At 39.8% G+C, this 26815-nt stretch overlaps 1 protein-coding gene across 1 annotated transcript in view; it reads right to left on the bottom strand.

Annotated features, from left to right (window-relative positions):
- Positions 1–26815, bottom strand: part of PRKAR2B (protein kinase cAMP-dependent type II regulatory subunit beta) — a 68802-nt gene that overhangs the window by 11489 nt on the left and 30498 nt on the right. The window contains exons 3-4 of the mRNA XM_015850725.2: positions 6572–6624; positions 5326–5409 (exon numbers count right to left, since the gene is read on the bottom strand). Coding sequence (XP_015706211.1) covers positions 5326–5409; positions 6572–6624 — 137 coding nt within the window. The remainder of the gene's footprint in view (positions 1–5325; positions 5410–6571; positions 6625–26815) is intronic.

Below are 26815 nucleotides of genomic sequence, written 5' to 3'. Positions count from 1 at the left end.
ATATCCATTTAAAAAAAAAAAAAAAAAAGTGTGTAAGCCTGATGTATTAACATTTCATATCCTAATGAGCATACTAAAACCATTTCAAAGTTGAAGTTCTCCATGAGAACGAGTGTTTGGGTCCATATGGCTACTTTCAGCTGTCTGTAGGCCTCATCAATTTCTTCCTCCTGATTAGGCAGCCTGTAGTAAACACCCACAACTGTGTCAACCACATTTACCTTCCTGTAAGCTCTTAGCTCATTCACAATTCATCCCTAAGCAGAGCTCAGTACAGTTCAGTTTTATCTCTCACACAAGGAACAATTCCACCAACTTGCCTCACTGGTCTGTCTTTCCTAAAACGTACATACCCATCCATGACAGCATCCCAGTCACATGAGCTGTCCCACCATGTCTCCATGACTGCAATGAGGTCACAATGACCCCAAACAGATCTCTGATTCTTTATTACCCATGCACACAGCATTGATTCAGGCACTTCTAAGAAGAAGATGCAGGTTTCCCCGGGAACACTAGAGGATCCCTAATTGCTATACACACCCTTGAGGTGGCTGGTCTTGTGGCTTCAGTCATGGGAGGTAGCTGAGGTGCATTTGTTGCTGTTCTGGTTGGCCTGGTTCATTCCCAATGTGGTTGCAATGGCATGAGCACTGCCATTTAGGACCCCACTCCCAGTATCAATCAAACAATGTTCAGCAAAGTACTAAGAAGGCAATGAAGCAGACACTACTAAAACAGTGAGGGGGAAAAAGTATACAAAAAAATTCAAACAACTATAGGGAGGAAACCCATGGGAAGAAAATACACTGCAAATCAATAAGTCAGGATCTTGAAGATAAAGAGTAAATTGCAGAATTCATGTCTCCAGCACTCAGTGTTTTTCAGAGCAAAAACCATGTACATATACTGCCCTGAAACTCTGATCTTAATGTTCGCAGTACTATTGAGCCAAGTCAAAATATTTAGCTCCCTTGTGTGATATCTACTTGTAAACTCATCAAAAAGCCCTTCTTTCTGCACTATCAAATAACCTAATTAATACTTAGATGCATGATCAGTATTTTTGAGTATTAATCAGTATTTTGCTCAAAAATTCTTCTGCACAGTTATATGTTGTTAATGTTCTTCTGCCTTTGACATACCACACATAAGCCCATGAAGTCAGGCTCAGTAACATATACTCTGCTTTGTAACTTGCCCCTCTAAGGAAGCTGCTTTACTCCTATAGCAGTTTGCTAAAAAAGAGCAGAAATAATATTGGACTGTGAACACTTTGTAAGTTTTTAAGATGAAGGCACCTTCCATTGGGCAGTTCTGTTGTGAAACTTCATTGACTGAATACACGCCAGGTGGAGAGTATCCCTGTTTACCAGATATGATGTGAATATTAACTTTGTCTTAAAGAAAAAAGGAGAATTAAGGGCAATTCTGTGTTCGGGAATCCATTAGTTTTTGAAGAGTTTTGTGCAATCTAGGAAAGCAGAATATTAAGATGTTCGTGCATTCTGGGCTCTCTCATTCATATGTATTTGCATTAATTGTTCTACCATCTGTAGTCCCAATTCTTCAAAGCAAAAAAAAATCAAGAATGTAAAAGCATCATCAGAGCCTTCTGTTGGTAGCACACTTCAGTTAAGGCTTTGGCCTTGAGCAGTAGTGTCCACTCCTCATAAAACATGGTTGCCTTATGCTTTCTTTCATCTTCCCTTGAATTAATCAATTATATTTGATGAATCAGTATTTGTACTCTCTTATAATAATTCCCCAGGTGAATGAGTGGCAATATGCCCAGATGCTTCTCCTGTATGTTCTTAGAGAATATGTATAATTTATTCCCTTTTAGAAAAAGTTCAAATCTGATTTGAAATCTTCTCTACAGGCATTAGAAGGGCAGTGAGCTCCAAAATAAAATTCCCCTGAAACAGAGCAGATCTAAAACTGGTTATGGATTTTTTCTAAAGAAAGGACTTGAACTTTAAGTGCAAGGGTGCAACATGACTTTGATGGCACCAGTCCCTTTGGCCTCCTAGTTATTTGGTAATAAGTTGTTTCATCACCTGTTGTTTCCGTGTTTTGCTTTTGTTTTTTAACTGCTAGTCTATGGGCCATATCTAGCCCATAGCAGACAAACCACATGACTTGCTATTAATCTGCCTCAGCAAAATTTCCTCTTCAAAGACAAAATGAAAAGAATAACTGCCAGAAGTCTGTCATTGATATGAGCTGCTACTGCTGCTACTGCTGCTGTTCCTCTCAGTGATAGAACAGCCGTTGGGTTGCATGCACAGAAACAAAATTCAGTAACAGCAACTTGGGATTCATCCTCAGTAATGGCTCAAGGCATCTGGTCATCTTGTTTTGTTCTTGCTGGCTTAGACAAAATGAAAAGGGAAAGAGGGCATGAATCAAGGAGGATAAAAAGAGGACCCTGATAGAAAGAGGCATGCAGCTTCTGATTCTATTGCCAGTAGCCTCCAGTATCTATAGAATGAAGACGAAGGTGTGAGAATATGCCTTGGGTACACACTTCATTCATCAACAAGTTCTGCATTCATCTGCATAGTTCTGGAATTTCTCTTGCTTCTTTCCTGATTGAGCCCTCTAACAAGAAGCTGAAGAGCTCTGCAAAAGTTCTTTTCCTGATCTTGTTGCACATATATTTCAATCCATATTCCCCTTCCAGTAATTGTTCCAGAACTGTTACACACAAGCTAAAACTGACAGTGAGTGACCCCAAACAGATGGGACAGATGAGAGGTGAGCAGACTCCCAGAAAGGTGAAGGAAATGTTGGTATTTTAACATTTTCAAATGTTTAAAAAGTGTTTGTTATTTAAGGGAATTAACTCAGGAGTGCATCGCTGAACTGATATTAATGGACCAGTCACATCCTTAGCAATCCTCAAAGTTAAACAAAGATCTGAGATCATTCAAACAACGTCACAACGTCAGGGAATTTTACAAGAGCTGGATTTTAAAGCAGAGAGCGCTACTTAGTGAACAGTACTGGAGCCTAATGTACCTTTATACTAGGCTGCTTTTTCCATTAGTGCCCTCATGTGAAATATTGATATTTATAAATACATTTGCATAGGTTTACCTATGTAATATTTAAAAACTGCTACTGGATAAGCATTGGCTCGAACAGTGGTATGTGCTAGAAAAGTCCTAAACTGTCTCAAAGCCTGAAGGTTATCTTTTTCTCCTCTCCATCATTTTGTCTCACATTCAAATGACTGTTTTTTACTTTTACATGAAGCCTCATCTTTTCAAATGGGCTCTTTAATTAAAATGCTCAGCAGTACTGTAAGTCACCTCCTAACTACTGCAGCTTCTCCTTTTGCCTTTATGATATCCTTATCTTATCCTTTCATTCACATTAAAATACAGTGTGTTATGGTAGGATAAAGTTAGCATAGTGTGAACCGCATTTAGCATCATCACTGAATGCCATTCTGATCGTGCCTTAGGACATGCTGCTACACTGCATTTCAGAGTGGTGTTCTATCTAAGAATGTGTTTGACACCTTGCTAAAAGGCCATCAGGGAAAAGCCATTAAGCACTTTACATTCTCTTTCCCATTCTACTCATTGACCTCTGCATCAACATTTTTCATAGAACTATAGCAGGAAGAAGCTGAGGTTCAATGCAAGAAAGAAACAGTGGGAGTGGGAGACACACCATCTATATACAGCCTGATTTTTGTTCCAGAGACTTTAGCTTTAGCAGCTGAAGAGATTACTTCTCTCCAAGATGAATGAGGATTTTTTTTCTGCTACTATGCCAGAGAGTGAATTTCATCAGCTGGCATCACATGTACTCAGGCTGTCTGGGGGGAGAGGCAGAAGTGAGGAAGAAATCTGGGGTAAGAAAATTTAAACCACTGCAACTTTCAGAAGCAAAAAGCAAATACATCACAGCAAGGAAGTCCTTAGAATACTTCCACCAACAGGGGTAGTGATCCCTCACAACTCTTAGCAAAATCATATAAAGTGCCCAAGCTGGAGTAGTTCAGTGCTGTGTGTACACAGTATTAGAATAGGACACAACACTAACAGAGAATGTATAAATCAAGCAATTCCACATCCAGTGCAGATGCCATCAAACCACTGTAAGTCTCTGAAGTCACACAAAAAAGTAATTACATAGTGTAAGGGCCAAATGTTTGGGTGACTTTAGCACAAACTACTATAGTGGAACAGAGTTCCATTAAACATACAGCACAAGGGAGTTAGGAGATCCTGTGTCAGTTCCCCAGCATCCCAAGAACGCACACATATGATTCCCTATGTTGAGACTTCATACCCTCCTCCAGCTCTGCCTCCAAGGTTTTACAAATCCCTGGAGGGTTCAGTGGCTCGCTGCTCCCCAGGGCCTCTGTGGGAAGGGGTGTCCTGTGTCAGAGCACCGCTTTTGTGCTGACAAAAGCAGCAGCTGGAAACTCACAGCATGTACCAAACTGTGTTCTCTGTAATAGCACTTGACTTCCCAACAGAGCTGCAGGCTGGTCTTTCCATTAGTCCTCTCTTTTAAATTAAACTTAAAACTTTTTGTTCTCCTGCTTAAAACTCTACATAATTACTCCTCCCCCCTCCTGATAGCACTGAATCAGCTCTCCCAAGAAAGTATTTGCTGTGCTGTGAGTCACCCCAACCTTGGCATGCACCTTTTGATTGATACACACACCTTTGCCTTAAACAACCCTGTGCACTTTGGTAGGATTATCATCTCCATCTAATCCAGAACACTCATTCACTGCATTCAAGTTTTCTAAAAAGCCCATAATTGGTTTTATGGACAACAAAAGGAAATTATCTGCACAGAAGAAGAATATCTGTAGTGTTTTACATTATCTATATTAAGTAAAATAATGATGTAAATGCATTGCTATTGCCCTTCCCTCTCCTTCTGCTTCTCAAGTTGCTTGTTCAGTTACAGCTACAGCTGAAATGTAGGCTCTGGGGGTAAGTTTAGGTTTTCATGAGGCACTCAACGCACTTTTGGAAAGAAAGAAGTAAATAGTAGAAACAGTTCAAAGGTTCCAAATAACAGATGACCCCACACAAATGAATGTAAAAAAAATTAAAATAAGAAAATAAAATACAGTGCAATCACATCAATACATTTGTATTAATCTAGTCCAAGAAATGTATCTTGTAAGTGATGACAGTTATAAAATGGCACTTCTGGAGTTTATGGAATGGTCAGAAAAGCATAAATAAAAGCTTAAAATGTCCAATTTGCAAGCTTCTATTCAAAATTTCAAGAGAATTAATTCTCATCAACACTTCTAAATCATGTTCATTGTAAAGATGCTCTTACCGGATCTAGGTTCTTAAAAAGAAGGATGTCCTTGCAAGCCTCCTGCAGCCTGTTTCTTTGATCATCTGTTTTAGGGTGAATAATCTGAGAGATATAATAGAAAAACCTTTAAAGTGATTATCATAATGCAGCAAATGGTTGAAGGGCTGAGTTAATTCACCTAAGTATTTTACACAGTATTTTTTTCATGCTTCATAACACTTTCCTTTCAAAACCTTCAGGATTTGAATAAATACTCAGCAATAACACCGTATCACCACAGCATGAGCAAGTGATGCCTGCTTGTATTTAAGATGACAAGATCTTCAACATTTGTAGAACCCAGTTTGTTTTCACAAGCCATTCTGGATACCTTTATTTTAGCAGCTTCTGTTTAAACATTACCCTGCTGCTCCCTAAGCATACATATTCTGTGAATAAACACCACTGATACATTTATCTACTTGCCATGACTGTTTCCTTAAGGATATTTTCCCAAATAATCTCAATAAATATATATAATATAGATATATTTATATATATAATCGCTATAAAGTATTTTGTATAAAATAAGTTTACACAAGTAGTTTAATGAGTAAACAACAGACTTCACATCATTTGAGCAAGCCAGAAATTTACCAAATTACCAATGTCTGGCGAATACAACTATCAGTCAAGTTATTGGTTTAACTTATATTTTTATGATAACCTTTTTCAGTGCTTTATTTAGACAGAAATTAGCTTCAATGCAAAAATATAAGCCAGTCTTTAAAAGTCACACATGCTATTTCAATTAGAAACTGCGTAAATGCTTTTAAAGGCAACCTAAGTAAAATAAATAAATCTATTTCATTAGTTATTGCATTCTACATATGAAAATCTCAATGATTTTACAATTCATTTTTTTCATGTCTTACCTAAATACTAGAATACTGATTAAAATACTGCAAGATTATAAGGAGCCTAAGTAAGTACTTTTAAGAGCAGAAATTATCTGAGCAAATGTAACTGCACACAAATGCTTCCATTACAGACTGTGGATCACGGCTACAGTTATCTAGACTGATATTTAACTGTGTCCTACACGGGTGACTATTACAGTGTTCCTCTAACATGAAAACCTCACATATTAAAGAACATTACAGTAAGGATGGTTCTGGAAAGGAATGGTAATGCTAGTTACATAACCTATATAATCAGTCCTAAATTTTCTTCCTGAATGCAATGCCTCAGGACTGAAAAAAAAAGGCAATAAAGGATTAAATACCCTGGTTTCTGCATCGTCCTCTTCTTCATCGGGATTGTAAGCTTCTGCACACACTGAAATATAAACAAAAGTATAGTCTTAATTGAGAGTAAAATATTTCACAAGAATTACATTCACAAACACCGCATGCCATACACAGCAATGTGACACACTCCACAGAGAACCACAGAAGATACTGCTGGTAAGAGTCCGCAGCAGGTCATCACCAAACTGCTGGTGGAAAAGGGTACATTTACATCAATTTTGGTCATGTTTTTTGCCCATCTGACCAAAGAAATGCCCCATACCTAATGGTGCCACGCTCAGCAATAAAAGCAAGGGTGAAGAAGGAGGAATGGGGATGTCTGGAGTGATGGTTTATGTCTTCCCTAATAGCCATCACACGTGATGAGCTCTGCTCTTCTGGAAGTGGCTGAATGTCTGCTTGCTGATGGGCAGCAGTGAATTAATTTCTTATTCTGAGTTACTACTGCGTGCAGCTTTTGCTTTACCTACAGTTTGGTAGATTCTCACCATTTTGCCTACCCGATTCTCTCCCCATCCCACATGAGGAGAGGAGTCAGCAGCTGTATGGTGCTGAGCTGCATGGTGCTGAGCTGCTGCTCAGCACAACAGATGAAATACTGTGCTGACATTTTGCAGGCTATATGTATTTGCATCCACCCACACCTTTTTCATAGCAACTTGATTACGTCTACTCATGTAATTTTCATGACTTGCATATGATTTCCCAAAATCACAGCTTCACCAGCTGTCCTGTATATGGCTATTCTGCCTAGGAGTAGTACCATGCATCCATTAAGTACCACCTTCTTCCCCAAACCATTTCTGCCATGTGCTAAGATCACTGTAAATTCTAACCTCCAGCATTATTCCAATCCATTCTCAACTTCGTGACAACAGTAAATCTAGTAAATATACTCATATATAACCTAGATTATCACTGAAGAAAAACAGAACAGTATATAAAATAAACGCCGATGGAATAAACATATGGCCACAAAGCAGCTGCTTGGTAGTACCAAGTTTTGTACCCATCCCATGCTATTTATAATAACACACAGCACATTAATCCCCACTTTGTTTACAGGGGGGTCTTGCAAGACACTACTTATGTTTCTTAAACGGAAAATGTAGAAATCTGCTCCTTTTCTCTTATCCAAAAGTTGTGTTCTCTTGTTACAGGACATCAGACAGTTCCAACAAATCAGTGCCCTGTGTTGTTTATCTTCTTTTCTCCAGGTACTTCCAAAATGTTTACTTGTCCATAATTTCTCTAAGAACAAGAACGACTCGTGGACCTCTGACAGCTCTCTTCCTTCAGGCAGGGAAGCCACTCCTCCCTTTTAATGACCAAGTTTTCTTTTTTTCTGTTTTCCACTATCTTACATTTATCTTTTTTCAGCTTCCCCATGTTAATTCCTAACAGGGATGAGACCAACTTTCCCAGTTTCTCCCATTTCCAAGTAGAGCACTGCCCAGGCACAGCTAGTCTGCAGACACCGAACCTATTAAATACTCTCTAATTCATCCTTTTTCTTTTCTAGGCTAAGTTTTCCATACACTCTTAATGGCTCTAGTGAAGATTGACGTAATGTGTTAAGTAGAACAACCCTTTCCTGGAATATCCTCTTAGTGATAAAGTACTTCTAGAAAAATTTCTGTTATTCCTCATGTTTGTTCTTGTAACTGGATCACTTTTTTTTTTTTTTTTCCTTCTTGATTTCTTTGATCTTCGTATCTTTTGCTATTCCTTTCTACTCATTCTTAACAACTCAAATTAGTTTTAATTTTCTACACAGTTCCTTCTTGTGCCTGATATGAATAATGAAGTTATAATTTAGACGCATTCATTTTACTTTTATTTCATCCTCCTTCTGTGCTGTCACAATTTGCATTTGTTCCCTTTATGTAGTTTCTTTGGGGAACAATCAATTCCCTTTGTCTTTTCTCAAGGCTCCTTTTCTGCAAGGTGATGCCTACTGTCCCCTTTGACCCCCTTCATCCAGCTGCTCCAATCCTTTCTGTCTACCCGTTTCTCTTCCTAAAATGGGAGCTCTGCCATCCTACAGCAGTTCTCACTCACATTGGCTTTTCTCTGTTCTAGAACAGTTTCTCCCCTCCAGTTGGTATCAAACGGAACAGTTTCCCTTGAATGGCTTTTCTGTGACTCAAAGTTTTGTCCAATGTGCACTGCACTTCCTCTCCCGTTTGCCCCTGACACCTGTTCAGTTAGTTCAGGTGTACTTTTCCTCACAGATTAAGATTTCAGATCCTCCTGACAAGTCCCCATATTTCCTATATTATTCTACAAACAAATTCTAAAGTAGGCACCAGATAGACCCACTGAAGTGCCTGTTCGCCCATCTGGCTAAGATGATCTCACTGTACTACTGCACATATTATGCAGAGTCCCAAAGGAAGCCTTGACCCTCTCCACCTCACAGTATTAGGCACTTGGCAAATCCTAAAGCATCAACTTTCTAAAACTTGGCAGCCTCAAAAGCAGATTTGATACAAATCCCCCTGGAACTGACCAAAAGTTTTCCACCAGCTTTACTAGGAACTGAATTTGGCTCCAAGGAACTACAAATGCCCACAAAAGGAAGTTTGAGACATCCTGAACTAGTATAATACTTTACCTCTGTCTATACAAAATGTTCCTACCAACATTTTTATGGCAATACAGTATTTACGTATTGTCTGAAATAAACTTTAGGGATTTTTATATTAATAGCAACAATAATAACACGCAAAGTAAGCATCATAACCCATCACAATGTAAATCACTACTTTGTTTCAACTGGTATCAGTCCCTGTGCTGTAAGGCAAGCATGTGTACGTGGTACTCAACAGATATGTGTTGCAGTGTGCTATGGGGTGAATAAACAGTCTCAATGTGAGGAACAGTGATAACCAGCCCTTACCGCCAATGAAAACCACTTGGGTTGCTACTTACAGACCACATAAATGTTGTGTGTCTGCAGCTTTAAATGCAGAATTTCCTCTTCTCCATTCTTATTTCAGTAGCCTGTCTTATAAGCTTTGTAGCCCAGCAACGCATTAATTCTGAATGTCATCACTAGATGTTTCATTGAAAAACTTGATACATTTTATCTCTGTTCCTGAAATATAGTTTCTGACATTAGGGTCCACTGAATTTCATGACACAATCAGTGGGGTTTGGGCCATTAGAATCACAATGATATAAAACATCCAAAACTAAATAAGATGCTTACACTGTAGACATCCACATCTGAAGAAGTCATCTGGGTTCCAATTACAGCCAATGGAGAGAAGCTTTTTTTCTTTTTCAAAGCTATTAATCTGACCTGTGTTACATGCCCAGATTAAGACATGAGTAATTACAACTCTGACTAATAGGCTGAAGTAGACTCTATCCATCCTAAGCTGAGTCCTGTTATTTACAGCAAGCTGCTAGACTGGTTTCTGCACTTTTCCATTTAGTTCATATTCTTTAGAAAACAAATTCATCATCTGTTGGCGACAATGGCTCATGCAATAGTAAACCTTTATTCAGAGAACTGTAGAATCACAGAATGGTTTGGGTTGGAAAGGACCTCAAAGCCCACCCAGCCCCACTCATTGCCGTGGGCTGGCTGCCCCCCACCAGCTCAGGCTGCCCAGGGCCCCATCCAACCCAGCCCTGAGCTCCTCCAGGGATGGGGCACCCACAGCTCTATGGGCAGCTGTGCCAGGGCCTCACTGCCCTCAGAGTAAATAATTGCTTCTTAATATCTAGCCTAATCTTCTCTCTTCTAGTTTAAAACCATTCCCCCTTGTCCTATCACTGTCAGGCCAAGGCGCTCATAAAAAAGTCACTCTCCATCTTGTTTATAAGCTCCCTTTAAGTACTTGAAGGCTGCAATGAGGTCTCCCCAGAGCCTTCTCTTCTTTTTGTGTATTCCATGGAGACAGCCTCTGGCCTCCAGCTCTTCTGCCTAAGGCCTGACTGGCATCACAGACATAATTATTCTGTACCACTCCACTGCTGGTGTTTGGTGTTTCATTTTTCTACCTTCCCAGCTCATTCCACTCTCCCAAGAGTACACAGTGCACGCTGGCTTTATCGTGATCAAATGCCCCACCATGTTTTGCTTCATGTCACTGTTGAATTTAGTATTGAACGCTGTTGCTCAAAAAGCAGTTCTAATACAGTGTTTAGGGCCCCATTTCATCTTGTGCATAAGTACAGCTTTAAAAATAGTGATACAAACACTGTAAATGTTTCTCCATTGGCTGCTAAGCTCAACAAAGTGAAACTATTTTTATTCAGATTTTTTTTTTTTTCAGTGGAAGATTACATTTCACATATAAATCATCAAGATGGACACAAACACAAACAAGGCCAAATACATCAGCACAAAGTACATAAATCTGAATTATCAGACAGCAGTGCATTATCAAAATACACATGCACTGAACATTGCACACAAATCGAGATGGATTGCTTTGCCAGGGAGAAGAGGCAATCTTTCATAATTCCTAAATCAAGCAGCACCAGACGTAAAGTCAGTTCAGATATGAGCGAATTCTAAAATGAGAATTAACATATAGTTAGAAATTGTATGGTCACAAAACAACAAAAGTGTTACATGTGCTCTATTTATTCCCTCGGAATTTCAGCAAATAAGAAGCTATCAAGAATGAAATGAGTGAAAGTTCAGATGTATTATAGTCAAAACATGGCATAAAAAACAATCAGTGGACTCTTTCCAAAGCATAAGAATCCTTAGTAATAAAGCATGTTTCAATAAACAAACAAACAAATAAATAAGGCTATGAAAATATTTCTTATTCCCATTCAGGCCAAATCAAGACCACAGTTTTGTCAGCATGACCACCAGGCTGCAGTGTGAAAACAGACCATCGCTTGCCTTCTTTCTCATCATTGCCCTACATCCCTACAAACATCCCCAACTATGATAGCAATGTCCCATCCCCTCATCCAGCAGGAATGCCACCTTACAGGTTTAGCCATGTGGAAGTTGTTAGGGTGACTTATCTGCAGGATGGGGTTTTTTTCCCTAGTTCATCACGATGTTCTTTTCCTCATTTACCAGAGCAGGAACACGGTGCAGTTTCCTTGTATGGCAGATGCTACTTCTGTACTGGTCTGCAAATACTGCTGGAACTCTATCAAAGTTTCTGACACCATTTCCCACAGTAATCCACTTTTACATCTCACCAGTTCCCACCACTGCAGGAGAACTAGCAAGAGTACTCTACATTCCAAAAAGACAACATTTCACCTGCAGTTTTTGTTTTAAACAGCAGAAATCCTGACAACTGGTAGCAATAAGAAACAACTGGTCATGGTCTCTGACAGTTGTGACTACCAAGTCCCAAATTACTTCTAGAGCTGGTTTTATCTGGACCACAAGACTGAAGATCGTAAGTAAATGCAAGGACTAAAGAACAACCCAGTGACAGGAGATCAGCTTTACTCTGCAGTGCATAAAGACATGCAGTAAGTCTTACCTGGTTCCACGTAGCACACAGTAAGGTAATAATCAGCTGGCTCAGACCAACCATTTGTGCAGAACTATTTCAAAGAGCTACACTTTCCTCAAATGTAAACTAACTTGGAATGGTCACTGAGGCTGTTGTTGCCCATCTTGCTACATCCAATAGTAAGTAACTGAAACTTCAGCTAGGCACAGTTAGGCGAATTAATATGCACAATGCCTGATACACTGTCATTCTGTGTTAATAGAATGTTATACAGAGAGTACTTATATTACACATGCTATCCAAGCTGGAATATAAGTATACGTGCTCAGGAAAAAAAAAATAAATAAAAGCTATAGTAATGATAGAGACATGAGTATTTTCTGAGATTTCTTCAAATGTAAGACCAAAAAATTGAATAAATTCCTCCCAAGTCTTTTATGAGACAACTACTTTCAGTGGGTCCATTACTTAACACAAGTGGTTAAGTGCTCAGGACAGCCGCCTTAAAATGTAAAGCTGCATAAAATCCAGTCAGCTTGTCTCCTCTTCATTATTAGAAAGGTGACCGTCGGTTTATTAGGTGGGGACTCTGTTGGAGTACTGGGAGCACTGCCAAGAAAGTCTGTTTGAAAGTAGACTGCTCATGAAATACTGTTATCTGCTCTTCCTTTCAGCATATGACAGAGGTCCTCCAAAGACTTTATGACAGTCATAAATACAGACCAAATACTGGGTTTGTGCTAATGGCCAAACCTTTTGCCAGAGCTGGAAGGCTGTGCTCAGCCTGCACTACATGGTTGCAAGGAATCAAACACTTCAGAAGAACTGCTCATGCAATCAACCCTTCAGTGCCATTTTCTGTTGTCCATCTGCTACTACTGCTATTTTAGGTGAATCACACCTCAAGATACTTCCTCTAGCACTGCTAAATTACATGAAGTGCCTAATAATATACAGCTCCTTGAATGAGATCCATGTCAACTATGACTCAGATCCTCTCAGGGACTCTCCATTCAGAAGTCCATACGAAGTCTATTCATGTTACACCGTCCTTACATCAAAGCAAGGACTTTAGCAAGATTGCACTGAACACTGTTAAGGCCCACTTGAAAAAAAACGACAGTCTCCAAGGAGGCATTTCTAGATAACTTTATCCCACATGAGCTATTCATGTGTAAGTGCATCTACCCAGCAAGTTCCTTAATAATATAGAATATAACAGGGAAAGCTGGTATGTGTTGGACTGCACTATCTTCCTATACTCCACAGGGCAAAGCACTCTGCATCAAAGGCAGCAAGTGCTGCTCATTACTGGGGCACGGAGGTACATTCTTCCCCTAAACCATACTGTTGTGAACTGCTAAACAGGCTCCTCCACTGAAACAGTGTGCTTGAACTTCACAAGTGGATGAAAATACTTCCCTATTTGTAAGCAGCAACCCAGAGTAAGGCTTTAGTAGATCCTCCATGAGGAATTGCATTGCCCCTTAGTCCTTGTTACAGACCTATTTCAGTTGTTTCTATAATTGTGTAATTTGGCAAGATGGAGCTAAAGAAAACAGCCTTTTGGCTTACAACGAGGAGACAGTTTTGCATGGCTTCTCAGGAAATGCTTGATTTCATCTGTCTGGTTAGTGAAAATCAGCACAAACACACATCACAGCATCCAGAACACTGGAAGTAGCTATTGAACAATAAAAAGCTTACAAAACTAAGATGCACTTCCACTAGAGAAGTTAGTCAGAATATACTACAGACTATAATACTTCTTCTGTGAGCTTTCTCAGCTACAGCTGGAGTAGCATGCCATATTACAACATACCATACTCTGATGTTGACTTGTATAACCTTCTGTTCCCATTCTCATATGAGTCCAAGCAGTTCACAGTGCTACAGTGTGTTATTTGGGACATAACTGAACTATGTATAAATATTTGACATGTTCTGAGCAGACACAGAACTCTCTGCATACTTTTCAACTTTATATTCACTAATACCAAAGGAAAAAAAATAAAAATTGATTGAATATATCACAGCCATTGACAGATTTTTCTCTTATTTAAGAGTCAGAAATACACACAGTGTGGACAGTATCTTCCCCATAGAAAATTCATCCATTACATAAAAACTGTTGCAAAAATCTTAAAGACTGTGGCTGCAGCTGTTCATCTCTGAAACCTACATTCTGAAAGCACACATGTTCACATTTTTTAAATAGCAACACAGTAGTACAGTGTGAGGAACTATATACAACACTGCAAACCACAACAGCAGCTTATTTTTACCCAAAATAAGTTCTCTGTCCAGTCTAACAGAGTTTATTACCTATTCTGTACAATAGGTTGGGTTTCATGTACTAGAGCCCAAAGTGACAGGGTTGTTGTCATTGATTTTTAGTGAAGTACAGAAACTTCAGCAAATAACTACTTAGATGAATTCCAGTGCATTTAAATGCATGTTAAAGTGAGTAAATACTGTACTGACCACTTCCTGAAAACCACTCTTGCCACATTTTTCAAACTTGATGGCAAAATGCTATACAGACACCTTAAAAAAGATACTGAAACAGGCACTAAACTGAGTTTATTACTCATTAATCTTCACTCGTGTCTTCCCTTCAATGCAGTAAAATATCTGAAAAGGAGGTGTTAGTTTTGGTAAACCAGTAGGTATCTTTGGGACTTAGTTATTAAAAGTAATTATTTTTAATGATGAGTTAAGTATGAAAGCTGTCTGCAGAAAAACACCACAGAATTTACAAATCTGGCAGAGTAAAACATTAAACTATTAATAGACAGAAGGAAGAAAAAAAAAGAACAGAAAATACTAAAATCTTGCACTAGTGAGAAGGCACTGAAGGTAAGATGTATGAATCAGACAACTGTAGGACGGGACAGATAGACAGAGTTGTAAACAAAGCAAAACTGGGAATTGTTTGAAAAAACCAGAATGCTAAAATCATAGTAAATAAGGTAATTATGAACAGACAGCAGTGGAGCTGGTGAAAGGCAGAACTCCAAGCTCACTGGAGAAGGATTAATGCTGAGCAAAGAAGCACTTGAAAAATAGGAGGGGAACCAACAAAACATAAGAATAACAGAATTCAAGTGGAAAAAAATAACACTAGATCTCAACTCTGTCAACAGATTGTGAGGTAAAATCAACGTCCACACCTTGGTTTAACTGGACAGGAGAAAGGAAAAGGAAGAGGAAGAGGAAGAGGAAGAGGAAGAGGAAGAGGAAGAGGAAGAGGAAGAGGAAGAGGAAGAGGAAGAGGAAGAGGAAGAGGAAGAGGAANAGGAAGAGGAAGAGGAAGAGGAAGAGGAAGAGGAAGAGGAAGAGGAAGAGGAAGAGGAAGAGGAAGAGGAAGAGGAGTCTAGTGTTACATATCTACAAACATGTAGAGACTTAAAAGGCTTCGAGAAAACCTAAAAAATGTGAACAAGGTCATGCAAGAGCCCTCTGGGCACAGACTTGTGCGAAGAATGACTGTAGGTCACTAAAGACAAAGCCATGAGCTCTGACAAGCTTGTCCCAGTGCCTTTCCAGCAGGCTGGATTGATTGGTTCAAGAACACACGAAAGATCTGCCAGCTGCAGTATGTATGATCATCCAGGCAAAGGAGGAAGGCACAGATGCTGAAACACTTAGGAAGCAGACTCCTCATCTCTGAAAGGTGACTCTGAGCTCCTCAGAGGCACATGCCAAAAAGTACCTCCACTCACAGGTCAGAATTGGTTTGGGCACCTGAGAGAATGTGAAGTTTAGTCTTGGCAGGCTTCATAGAAAACCTTGCATCCATATGGGATTTAGAATAACAAGCTGAGGATAGGTACCTGAAAGAAGAGGAGGAGTTGTCTTCTCAAAAGAATGGTTGGCAGAGAAAATTTACCTTTGCTTATCACAGTGATAGGATTCAGGGAATGAAGCTTGAATCAGTCCTTCCCCATTTTACAATGGTGACCCCACAAACTCCCTCACAAAACAATCCATACAGAGATACACCTCCTTTATCACAGGGCAAGGTTGTCAGGCAAGATCAAACACAATAATAAGCTAAAGGACCTGTCTGTCTCCTTGAATTTTAGCATACTGGTTTTGATAATCCTCTATATCAGAACTCAGATAAATCAAACTTAATGCAGAGGTGCCAGATCTAACAGGAAAACAGGTAGACAAGACTTCCTCCAAAACGCTCCTGCCAAGTTTTGAAAAGTTTGATTTTGGACACCTGGTTTCTCAACAATCCCAGAAAATCCATCTAAGACTTTTTGCTGGTGGGTTTTTCTTTAGATAGCCAAAAGAAGTGTAGAAGATGAATCACAACTATAAAATAATACAGTCCAATTTACCTATCCTACAATCAAAACAGAAACAGTTATTATCAAACAGTACTGGCACTGCATACTGAGGTAAGAAAGTAAGCACCTAACAAAGCAATCACTGCATGATTCCCTACATCTGTAATGTGCAGACAACAATAACAAGCCAAAGGATGGACTACAAATATTCTTCCAAAAACTGGGCCAGTAATCAACCTAAGAACACCAATTACCACACTTACACTGTCTAGTAGTAGAAGCAACCCATAACTGCGTTGCTAATTTCCACTGAGAACAAGAAAGAATACCCCAAGGTCTCATTGAGCTGATTTATCTTTTTCTGAAAGAGAAAAAAAAAGTACCCTGAATTTATACAGATAATGAGCAGTCACCATGAGCAGCTTCATCACTTCTATCTAGGGAGCCTGTGGATTTCCACCGTGCTCAGTTTCTCTTCCTCACCTTTGCTAACATTAGTCAATGCAGAGCAGAGTGCAATGCTCAGTGCAGAGCAGAGAAGCTGAGGGGAGGCCTTACGGAGGCTGCAGCTCCTCACAGTTTTTGACTAATTGCAACCAATATCCAAGAAAATTGCATACACCAGGTGAATATTTATCAGAAAACTCTTAGAATTACAGCACAAATTAAGCAACAGTTTAACATCTCGCTTTGTATGGTGTTACAATTCATGCTTATAGTTTCATCTTTTTCTCCCAGGAAAGAAAGTGCCTACTGGTGCTATTTAGCAACAACACCGTTAAATACCAAAGGAGATTTTGTGAACCTGCAGGGTAAGACAGAGCTACATCTGGTTTCTTCAACCAAACCCATCCTTTGCAATGTTCCGTGGAATGTTCTTTTAGTCAGAAATCTCCAATGGAATAATCAAGGCCACAGTGAAAGCTGGAGGAACCCCAAGGAAATTGTATTCCCTTATAAACGTCCTGTGTTTAAGCAGCAGTGTCGAAGAACTTCTTGATTTAATTTGTGTTCAGTTCCCTTGAGACCTCCGGGCATTTCAGGTTTAGTGATTAAATAATCATTCATTGAAAAGTTAGCACACATCAGCACAGCTGTGAGACAGCGAAATATTCTAGTGGAAAGAACCAGAGTCTATTTGCTGACAGAGGTACCCACTGCTGATATAAAAAATAAAATAATTCTAATTCTAAAGCAAGAACGTACAGACAAATGTATGAACCTTGGCTGTATGAGCCAGAGAAGTGAGTGTCACCCTCTACTCCATGCTAACTAGGCCACGTCTAGAATACTGGGTCTACCTGTGGAGCCTCCAAATTCGGGAAGACTGATAAACTGGAATGAGCTCAATGGAGTGCCACCAGGATCACAAAACACGGAAAAAGGAAAAGGAATTTCTTCTGAATGTTACTGCATCTACCTTCAGCATGACAGTGAAAACTGCAGGAACTGCAGATGGCCAAATATACAGGAGGTAAATAGGGCCCAGTGTATATTACTGGCATTTATGTCCAAATGCCCCCAACAGATTAGAGGGACCAAAGTTCATTACTGTTCTGCAGTGAAAAACTTCTGTTTCTGAGTAGCTCATGTGAAACAACTATTTTACAGATATTGCCTTAAATTTAACCAAATGAGACTTCATCTTAGGCTCTTCACCATGAAAAAAAAAACACCACAGAGTGAAGAAAAAGACTCTGAAGATGATTGCTGGTATTGAGGGACCAGTGACGAGTATGAGAGAACAGAAGAATAACAAGTTAAACTCCTTTCCCAAAGTGCTGCATGTTAACACTGAGAACAAAGGGCCACTTCCATGGAGGAATCCCTAGCTGACACCATGAGATCTGAAAGAGCTGTAAATCACGGTTGTTGAACTGGAGAAATCCAACATATGCTTTACTTGGTGTACTTTCACTCAGCCAGGGCTACAGACAGTGTCAACTGTAATGCTTCATCTATGACACAAGACTTTGTGGTAGCTCCATTGGTCCCACAGTTCTTGTGGCATCCCAGGTAGTGGTCACAGAGGCTCCCAGTGACCATCCAGAGGGGTGCTGGTCCCTGGTGATTAGCACTGCAACCTCAGATGCCCGAAGCAGGTAAGGCCTTCGGGTAAAGAAGGCACCTAATCCCTTCTCTTGCCAACTTTAAAAGAACACTGTAATACTGTGCTATGATAAGAACAAAAGGGATTGTCTGAATAGACTGGATTTCATGAGGGAGCAAAGGTCGAAAGACTTGAAAATAAAAACAAAAAAAAGCAACTCAGATGCCTACAAAGGAAGTTTTCTAGTCAGAGGTTTTGTTGCCTGCAAAAAGAGTTAAAATCTTTTATATCCCCACATCCATGCCAGAAGTGAAGCGAGACTACATCCAGCTCCCAAAACATGTCCCATGGCCACAGCAACTCAAGTCCCACTGACTCAAGTGGAAAGTGGAACTGTGAGTATACAATGGGCATGTTCCTCCAAAACAGCACAGTTATATGAAGCAGCAAACAGTCACGCTGCTCCCACCTGATTTTGTGGAACACAAAATGAAACCATAGGTTGGAGGGGGGGCACTTCTGATACTAAGCATTTAATTAAGAGGGAATGTACTTTTATATCACAGATGGCTGTAACAAAGGGCTTCCATTACTCCAGACAGCCCAGAGTTACATTATTCTTGTTTGTTAAACCACTTACGTATGTCCTACCTGCTTGCATCAATGTGCAATTTCACAACCTACTCATTAGAGCATGTAGGTTTGGTCCCCTGATGCCAGGGCGGCAGTAGTTTCAATTCTGCAGTCATGAAATCAAGGCAAGGAAGCAAAATGGGGAAGTTTCATTAAAAAGGAGTAGTCATTAAAAAATGGCAACATGGGGATGCAAATGCTGAGCTCCTGCTGGTACCACTTACATGATAAATACACTGAGAAACACAGTAGTCAGATGTGATCGCAACAAAGCTATAAATAGAGACAATTCCCATTGCTCATAATGTCTTTGAAAATGATCCATTGCTCATACCGTGCTCTGATTAAGGAGTCCTGCAGGAAAAGTCTGAACAGAACAGAAATCCCCTGAAATTTCCTTCCTCTCTTTCTCAATGTAACCGCATGCCACCTCACCCTCCATCCAAGTGGGCACCTTCAACAGTGCTAAAATTGGTGAGAGATACTTGGCTCTTTTAAAAAATAAGGCCTAGTCCTGAATATATAGACTTAATGAATTCAAGATAGAAAACCATTACTCACAATCAGTCAGCGCTAACTTTTGGCAAACAGTTTATTCTATTTTGAGTAATTCAGTTCTAATGAGGAGCTTCTAACCATACATTTTAAAGGCTACTTTGTCACATAGATGGTCATTAAACTAAAATCACATTACTCAAAAACTGATTTTGCTTCAGCCTTGAAAATGCCACAGAAGTGGAAAGAAATTTGCTCAAACTTCTAACAAGAAAAATATTATGGTTAAAAATAAACCACAAAATATTATATCCTAAAGATTATTTGCTAGAGATTGATGGGAATGTTAGAATTATGGATATCACTGGCACTTATGGTCCATTTCAAAGAAACATCATCATACTGTATCATGGTTACAAGTGTCTTTTTGTCCCCAGCTGAATCAAGAGAATATCAGAAAAATCAAAAATAAAACTGGTAAATCATTGCCACAGCAATCATTTCTCTGATGGAGAAAGCCAATTAGCACCTCTGAAACCATGCTGCCCTTCCAGAAGGAATTAAACTTAAGATGTCTATCTGCCACAAGAGATGATGCCAAGCATAACTTTATGGACAACAAAATTAGGAACCCACACAAAGTGTTGTGAAAGACAATGTAAACAACTGTACTTAGAAAGTGAAAATGCATGAAGGAACAGCATAGGGCAAAATGCAGCACAGCTTTTAAGACACTTTAGTAAATAATATAACTTAGTGTGTTGCATCTGTTATTAAATATTCTTTTTTCTATCATTTCATTTTAAAATAAAGTAGTAAGCATATCTATGTTCAAGCATCTCACTATGCTAATATTAAGATAATCCACAGGATTTAAATAATTAAAAATCCTAGAAAATGAAAAATATCAGGTTGTGAGCCATGTCTGAATGCACACATTGCTGCAAATACTGTACAATTAACTATTATACAGTCACAAGAGAAACATACATATGACAAAAGCTGCATGCATGTGAGCATATGTGTGTGGAGGTGTGGTCCCCTCCCTTCTGTAGATGCTCTTTTCTGCTCACAGACACTCACTGGAGGATTTATGACCACCGTGCAGCTTCTGCCTCTTCTCTCACTGCAAACCCAGACCAAGAACTCTCTGTTCCATGTAAGTTCTTACACGAGAAGGACACAAGGTCACCATCCCATAAATCTGAGAAAATATCTGTTTTTTAAATTATGTTATTGTCCTTGTGAGGTCACTCCTGTAGCTCTCTCCAGAAATGTTATTCTGTTACTCATGATATTATTTTCAACTCTATATATACAGGGTTTCTTCACCTTTTCACAGCCAAGTTCTGTTCAGGTTTACAGGACCTGGCATCGCAGATCACAGCTGCTGGGAGTGAGAAATGCATGAGCTACACAACTGCATCAGCAAAAGCACAGTACTGGCACAGCAACACACAGTTACCCTTCTGTCAGACTGCAGCAAATCACTCGCTAGTAGTAGGCAGTCTTTGTCTCCTTCATGCAGCCCAGCTTTTATGTCATTATGCATTTTAATTACCCTTCTCTTTGATACCAGGTTTTCTGCAGAGATGGGAATTTGCTTAGCGAAGGCAATGAAGATGGTTTGTTCAGTGTATTGAACAAAAGCTGCTGCAGTGCAGAGGATTTGAATCTCCCTCTTATTTCTTACTGACTGTATCAAGTGCAGGTTTCCTATTCTCCTCTTCCAGACCCTCTCTTACCCTAACCCATTAGCTGCAGTCACACCACATCTCTCCCCTCTGTCTCTGCTTTCTACTGTGACAGGTGACCGACCACAGTTCAACAACCTCTTCTGTTTTTCCATGTACTTTTCCTATCCTTTAGAAGTGGATTACATTTCTGGAATTGATCCACTGAGAGAGCACCACTTACCTTTCCTCATTCTTTCAGCAGATTAGTTTCTTGGATGACATATGCAAAAAAAAACCCAGCTTATTAATACATACATACTAAGAAGTAGTATGAGGCTCTCTGTACTTGCTCTTCTCACAAGGTTTGACTTACTCAAATAAGAAATTGAATTGGAAAACATATGGTCTTTGCCAACATGCAATCATTTACCAGGGTCTTCGGACACTACTGAACTCTGACAACTCAGATTCTCCCCTGTAATTGCTCATCAATACACTGATCAAAGGAGGACACAAAATCTTTGAGATGAGGATCTCATCTTCTTTAATGTAATTATGTTGTGTAGTAGCTGGAAGTATTTCTTCTTTCTCATGCGTTTTGCATCTGAAGCACTCCTGCATAATGACCATGAGAAAATGTGATTGACTCTATTTGATGTGCCTAATAATCCTACAGCACACCAGATAAATCTTGTTGAGGGAGTCATTATTACCACCTTTTATGCAAATACATACCCAAACATTTTTGTCTACTAATGGCTGATCCTCTGACATAGTCCATTAGATTCTGAACACAAAGCCAAGGCCAGGATGGATGGGGCTGTGAGCAACCTGATCAACTGGGAGCTATCCCCACCAATAGCCAGGGGGTTGGAACTAAATGATCTTAAAGGTCCCTTCCAATTCAAACCATTCTATGACAGCCAGTGTCAGCTGAATATTCCCCTGAATTTATTCCCAGAAGGCTAGCATAATTTGGATGTTAAAGATTAGCGTACAACCCCTAAGTAAGTGCCTGAAAGATTTAAATCACATAATGCATAACCATTTTTGCACAATACAATGTACACCACTATGACTGGATGGATAAAAAGGAGGAGAGCAGATGTATTCTAGACTCACACATAGCAGTTGTGAAAATGGTTTCCAGATCAAAGCCAGCAAGAGAACAAACAGGAAAGACGTCTCTCCCTGCTGCTCCCTCTCAAGAGCACGACAGAGCAGAAAGCAAACCTCGGTTCAGGACTCCTCTGTGTTTTAACTGCAGCTAATGGAGTACCCTTCTGTTACAACACTGTCACACTCCAAAGCTGTATCTGTGAAACACTGACTGTGGTAGCAGGGAAGATCAGCACTGGCAATTTTGAATTTCTGCCTTGAAAGACACACTCTTCATGTAATAAACTGCATGCACCGAAACTTTAAAAGGATGAACTTCCAGTTTTGTCACAGTGTAAAGCTGATGCTTCACGTAAAAGGCTGTTTCAGAAGGCTGAACAAAGCCCTGACACAAACCAGTTATTTGAAATAATAGCCACATTTTCAGTATTTCCTTGTGCATGGAGAGGGGAAAGAGTCTTCTCACGTGCACTGACATTCAACACGAAAAGAAAGCTTTAACATTTGCATGTAAAATGCATTCTGCTGACTGGTTCATTCTTCTTTATTCTCAGATCAATTTCCTCTTCCTCTTCTAAATATGTAATGAATATGTGCATAATTTTTTATATTTTTAAAATTATTATTATTTTTAATGAATGAATTTTGGCACATGGCAACTTTTCATTCTGGCATGCTCATAATAATTCTTCACAGCAATGTGAGTCACTAGGTAATATTCTCTCATTTTTGCACAAAACAGTGAGCAGAAAAGAATATGAATGGGAATTACCTTCTTGTTATCGATCAACACCATTAGCATAGAAAACAAAACCTTAAGATGCACTGCACCAATGTAACAAAATGTTATTACTCTTATTTTTTCCCTCTAAAGGAGAAAAGGAGTTTGATTGAGACATACATAAAGAATATATATATATATATATATATATATAAAATAAATATTTATTCAGAGAAATTTCTGAAACAGAGGAGAGGTTTTCAAATTTATGGTTGATCCCTATATAGTTCTTACACTGTTTTCTTACCATCAGTGTAAGATGAGAGATGCCATGTTCCAGATCTGTTAAGGACAGTCCTCCGTAGCTAACAAATGAACATACAGCACAACCAGGAATAGAAATGGTGCCTGCAGAAGAAAGGCATTCATCCCTTGCTAGAAAATGCGTTGCACTGATCCATTGTAGTTTCATGCTGCTAAAACACAACCGTTTTCATAGATTGTTTTCATAGAATGGCTTGGGTTGGAAGTGACCTTAGAGATCACCTATTTCCAGCATCTCCCACTAGACCAGGTTGCTTTTGTTTTGAAAAAGAATACCACTGTTGAACTATATGCTGTAGTATGAAGAGTAATGACATTGATGTAATGACTCAGAGAGAATCTTTCATTAGAGATGATGAAATAACTGAATCAAGAAGAAGACACATGACCTTCTGAGCATGAAAGCTAATAAGGCACATAAGAGAAACTAAAAAATGAAGCTGAATCTCTTGCTTACAGAGTGGGTGGGAAACAGCAGACTCCAATTTCCCACAGACCTCTGTTTGTCTTGAGACAGGCCTCCAAAAGAAGTTCTTCATTCTCATGAGTAACACCTGCATTTTCAGCAGGCACCTCGACCAGGACCAAGCTGAAGGGACCACACTCCCTGCCTCAATGGCAATAAGGTACCCACAGCTCAGTGCATCCTGGCCATATCGTTAATATGGTAGCCTAAGTGCAATCCCACTAGTTCTTGTAGTATCTGATAGCAGAAGCTGTTCTTAGGAGAACTCTGTGGTTCATTTCTCCCAGGACAGGACATAGGACAATGCCTGTAAAAGCAGACAGGATACATGAGCAGCAGGTTTCACAACAGTAAACATTAAGAAGAATCAGAATAGATACACCACATGGCAAAGAAACATAACCATCTGACCCATAAAATGCTGTGTGCATACAGTTACTGCTACTATTCTCTATATGATCTGTGATGTAGATGCTTCAGGAAAAGAAAACGAGAATCTCACACATTGCATTCAGCTCCTGATGTAGGCAAAGCTATCATCATATATTCTGACCTGAATATAAACATTCCAATTTCCTATCTCCATTCTCAGGATACTCCTTTCTTTAACGTTGGTAGGTGATTGAGGCAGCTGCTATCTACAGAAAATACTGGAAGAGGGACAGTTGCATAGGAAAACTGTGAAACTTCTGATTGCCTTGTGAAAGGAGCACCGAAGAGTACTTCCACTGATATAATGATGCACAGCACCTGCCTGCAGCCACGTAGAACTGTGTCTGCCTGAGCACACCACAGCTACAACCCATAGAAATCTGCAGTCTGTCAACCCCTTATCTGGTGTCACAGACTTGGTAAGACTTGCTGCTTCTGTAGCCTCCAGCAACCAGCATTGAGGTGGCACCATAAGCCTGGGTGCTTCTCTAGTGTGCTCTGTCTGGCAGTGAAGATACATCCCAACACTATTCTTATTTTCCCTGCTTTTATGTTGAAAGCCTTAGGGCTTAACAAGGTTTCAGCAATAAATATTACTGTATGCCAGCTCAGTAGCATTTTAAATTATGTACTGACTATAAGAATGTAACGAACAAAAATTCAGCCCCTGTATCTCCTTGAAGAACTATACTGGAATTCCTTGTCTACCAATAAAGCTCTTAATTCTTCTTCCATCACTATGATATTCTAATCCTGAAGGTGTTCAAGACCAGACTGGACAAGGCCCTGAGCAACTTGTTCTGGTGGGTGGAACCCTACCTACACCAGGCTGGAACTGTGTGGGCTTTACGGTTTATTCTAACCCAAGCCATTCTGTGATTCTATGATCCTATGACTTGACATGCTTCCATAAAAATACTTTCTCCTATGTGAGCATTTAAAAGGAGATTTACAGTTACTTCATTCCTCACCATCATTTTTGGTACAGCTCCAACTTCTGCGATACTGTATAAAAGAGAAAATAATTACATTTCAGTTAGTCTTCTTTCCCTGAAATTTTTAACACAGGACAGTGGTTGCCAATCTCTTTAACAAGCTTTCAGTATCAGAGAATCATGAATCATAGGCACTGTAAAGGGTCATCTAGTACAACCCACTGCTAATGCAGGTTCACTAGAGTAGATTGCACAGGAAAGTGTCCAGGTGGGTTTTCAGTATCTCCAGATAAGGACACTCCACAACCATTCTGGGCAGCCTGTTTCAGTGCTCTGTTACCCCTCAAAGTAAAGAAGTTGTTTTCTCTTGTTCAGATGGAACCTCCTATGGTTCCATATGTGCCCATCATCCTCTGTCCTGTCTCTGGGCACCAAGGAAATAAGCCTGGCCCCTTCCTCCTGACACCTGCTCTTTATGTACTTATATGCACTGATAAGATCCCCCCTCTGTCTTCTCCAAGGTGAATAGCCCCAAGTTTCTCAGCTCTTCCTCACAAGGGGGGATGCTCCAGGTTCCCAGTCACCTTTGTAGCTCTCCAGTAGACTCCCTAGCAATTCCCTGTCTTTCTGGAACTGATGAGCCCAGAACTGGACACAGTTCTTTAGATGTGGACTCACCAGAGCAGAGTAGAGCAGGAGGATCACATCCCTCAACCTGCTGGCCACGCTCTTTTTGATGCACACCAGGAAATCGTTGGCCTTCTTGGCCACAAGGGCACACTGCTGGTTCATGGCCAACCTGCTGTCCAGCAGAACATCCAGGTGCTTCTTTGCAGAGCTCCTCTCTAATAGGTCAGTCCCTAAATTGTACTGATACATATGGTCATTCATCCCCTGTAATTTACTCAGATTAAAATTACAAATGAGATACCTATTTTCTAAATTCAAACCCCCAGCTTCTTTAAGAGGGGCATATCCTATTCTTGGCTAAGACCACCAGTTTGCTCTTCCTAAATGCTAACTTATATTTTCAATTGAATTTGATATCGGGTATGTTCTTTCAAACTTATAATCGCAGAATGCAATTAACCATTCCTTCACTAATGGGACTCACATCATCTAAATTCAGCATAATTTCTCTGTGTTCCTCCAGTAGGTTGTCACATGTTCTGTAGAAATTATTCAGCTGAAATCTAGCAGCAGTATATGTAAATGCTGCTGTGGGCATGACTAATTCACAGTCCGCAGATCTGTTCAGAATAATGAAGCCCAAAACTTTTATCTTGTCACTTTCTTCCCAATGGTACCTTATAGGAACATAAAGAAAGAGATGAAGGATAGACAAATTGTTCTGGCAAACTCGCTCCCAGATTTTTTTTCTTTTATGAGGGCTGTGCTAAACCTCCCTCCTCCCATCTGAACACGCGTTAAAATGCAGACATCCATCATATGACATGCAGAGGCGTGAGTCCTGTGCGTCAACTGCAACTGCTGAGAAGGAGAACACCCATCTCTGCAGGCGTGTGATGAGGATGCTGTCAACTCATGAACAACCAGCAGGCATAACTGCGTTCTGGTCATGAAGCAGGGAAAACTACGTGATGTGACCTCTGTGTA

The sequence above is a fragment of the Coturnix japonica genome, chromosome 1 (assembly GCF_001577835.2).
Source record: "Coturnix japonica isolate 7356 chromosome 1, Coturnix japonica 2.1, whole genome shotgun sequence".
Lineage (NCBI taxonomy): Eukaryota > Metazoa > Chordata > Aves > Galliformes > Phasianidae > Coturnix > Coturnix japonica.
This window is presented reverse-complemented; position numbering and strand designations above follow the sequence as displayed.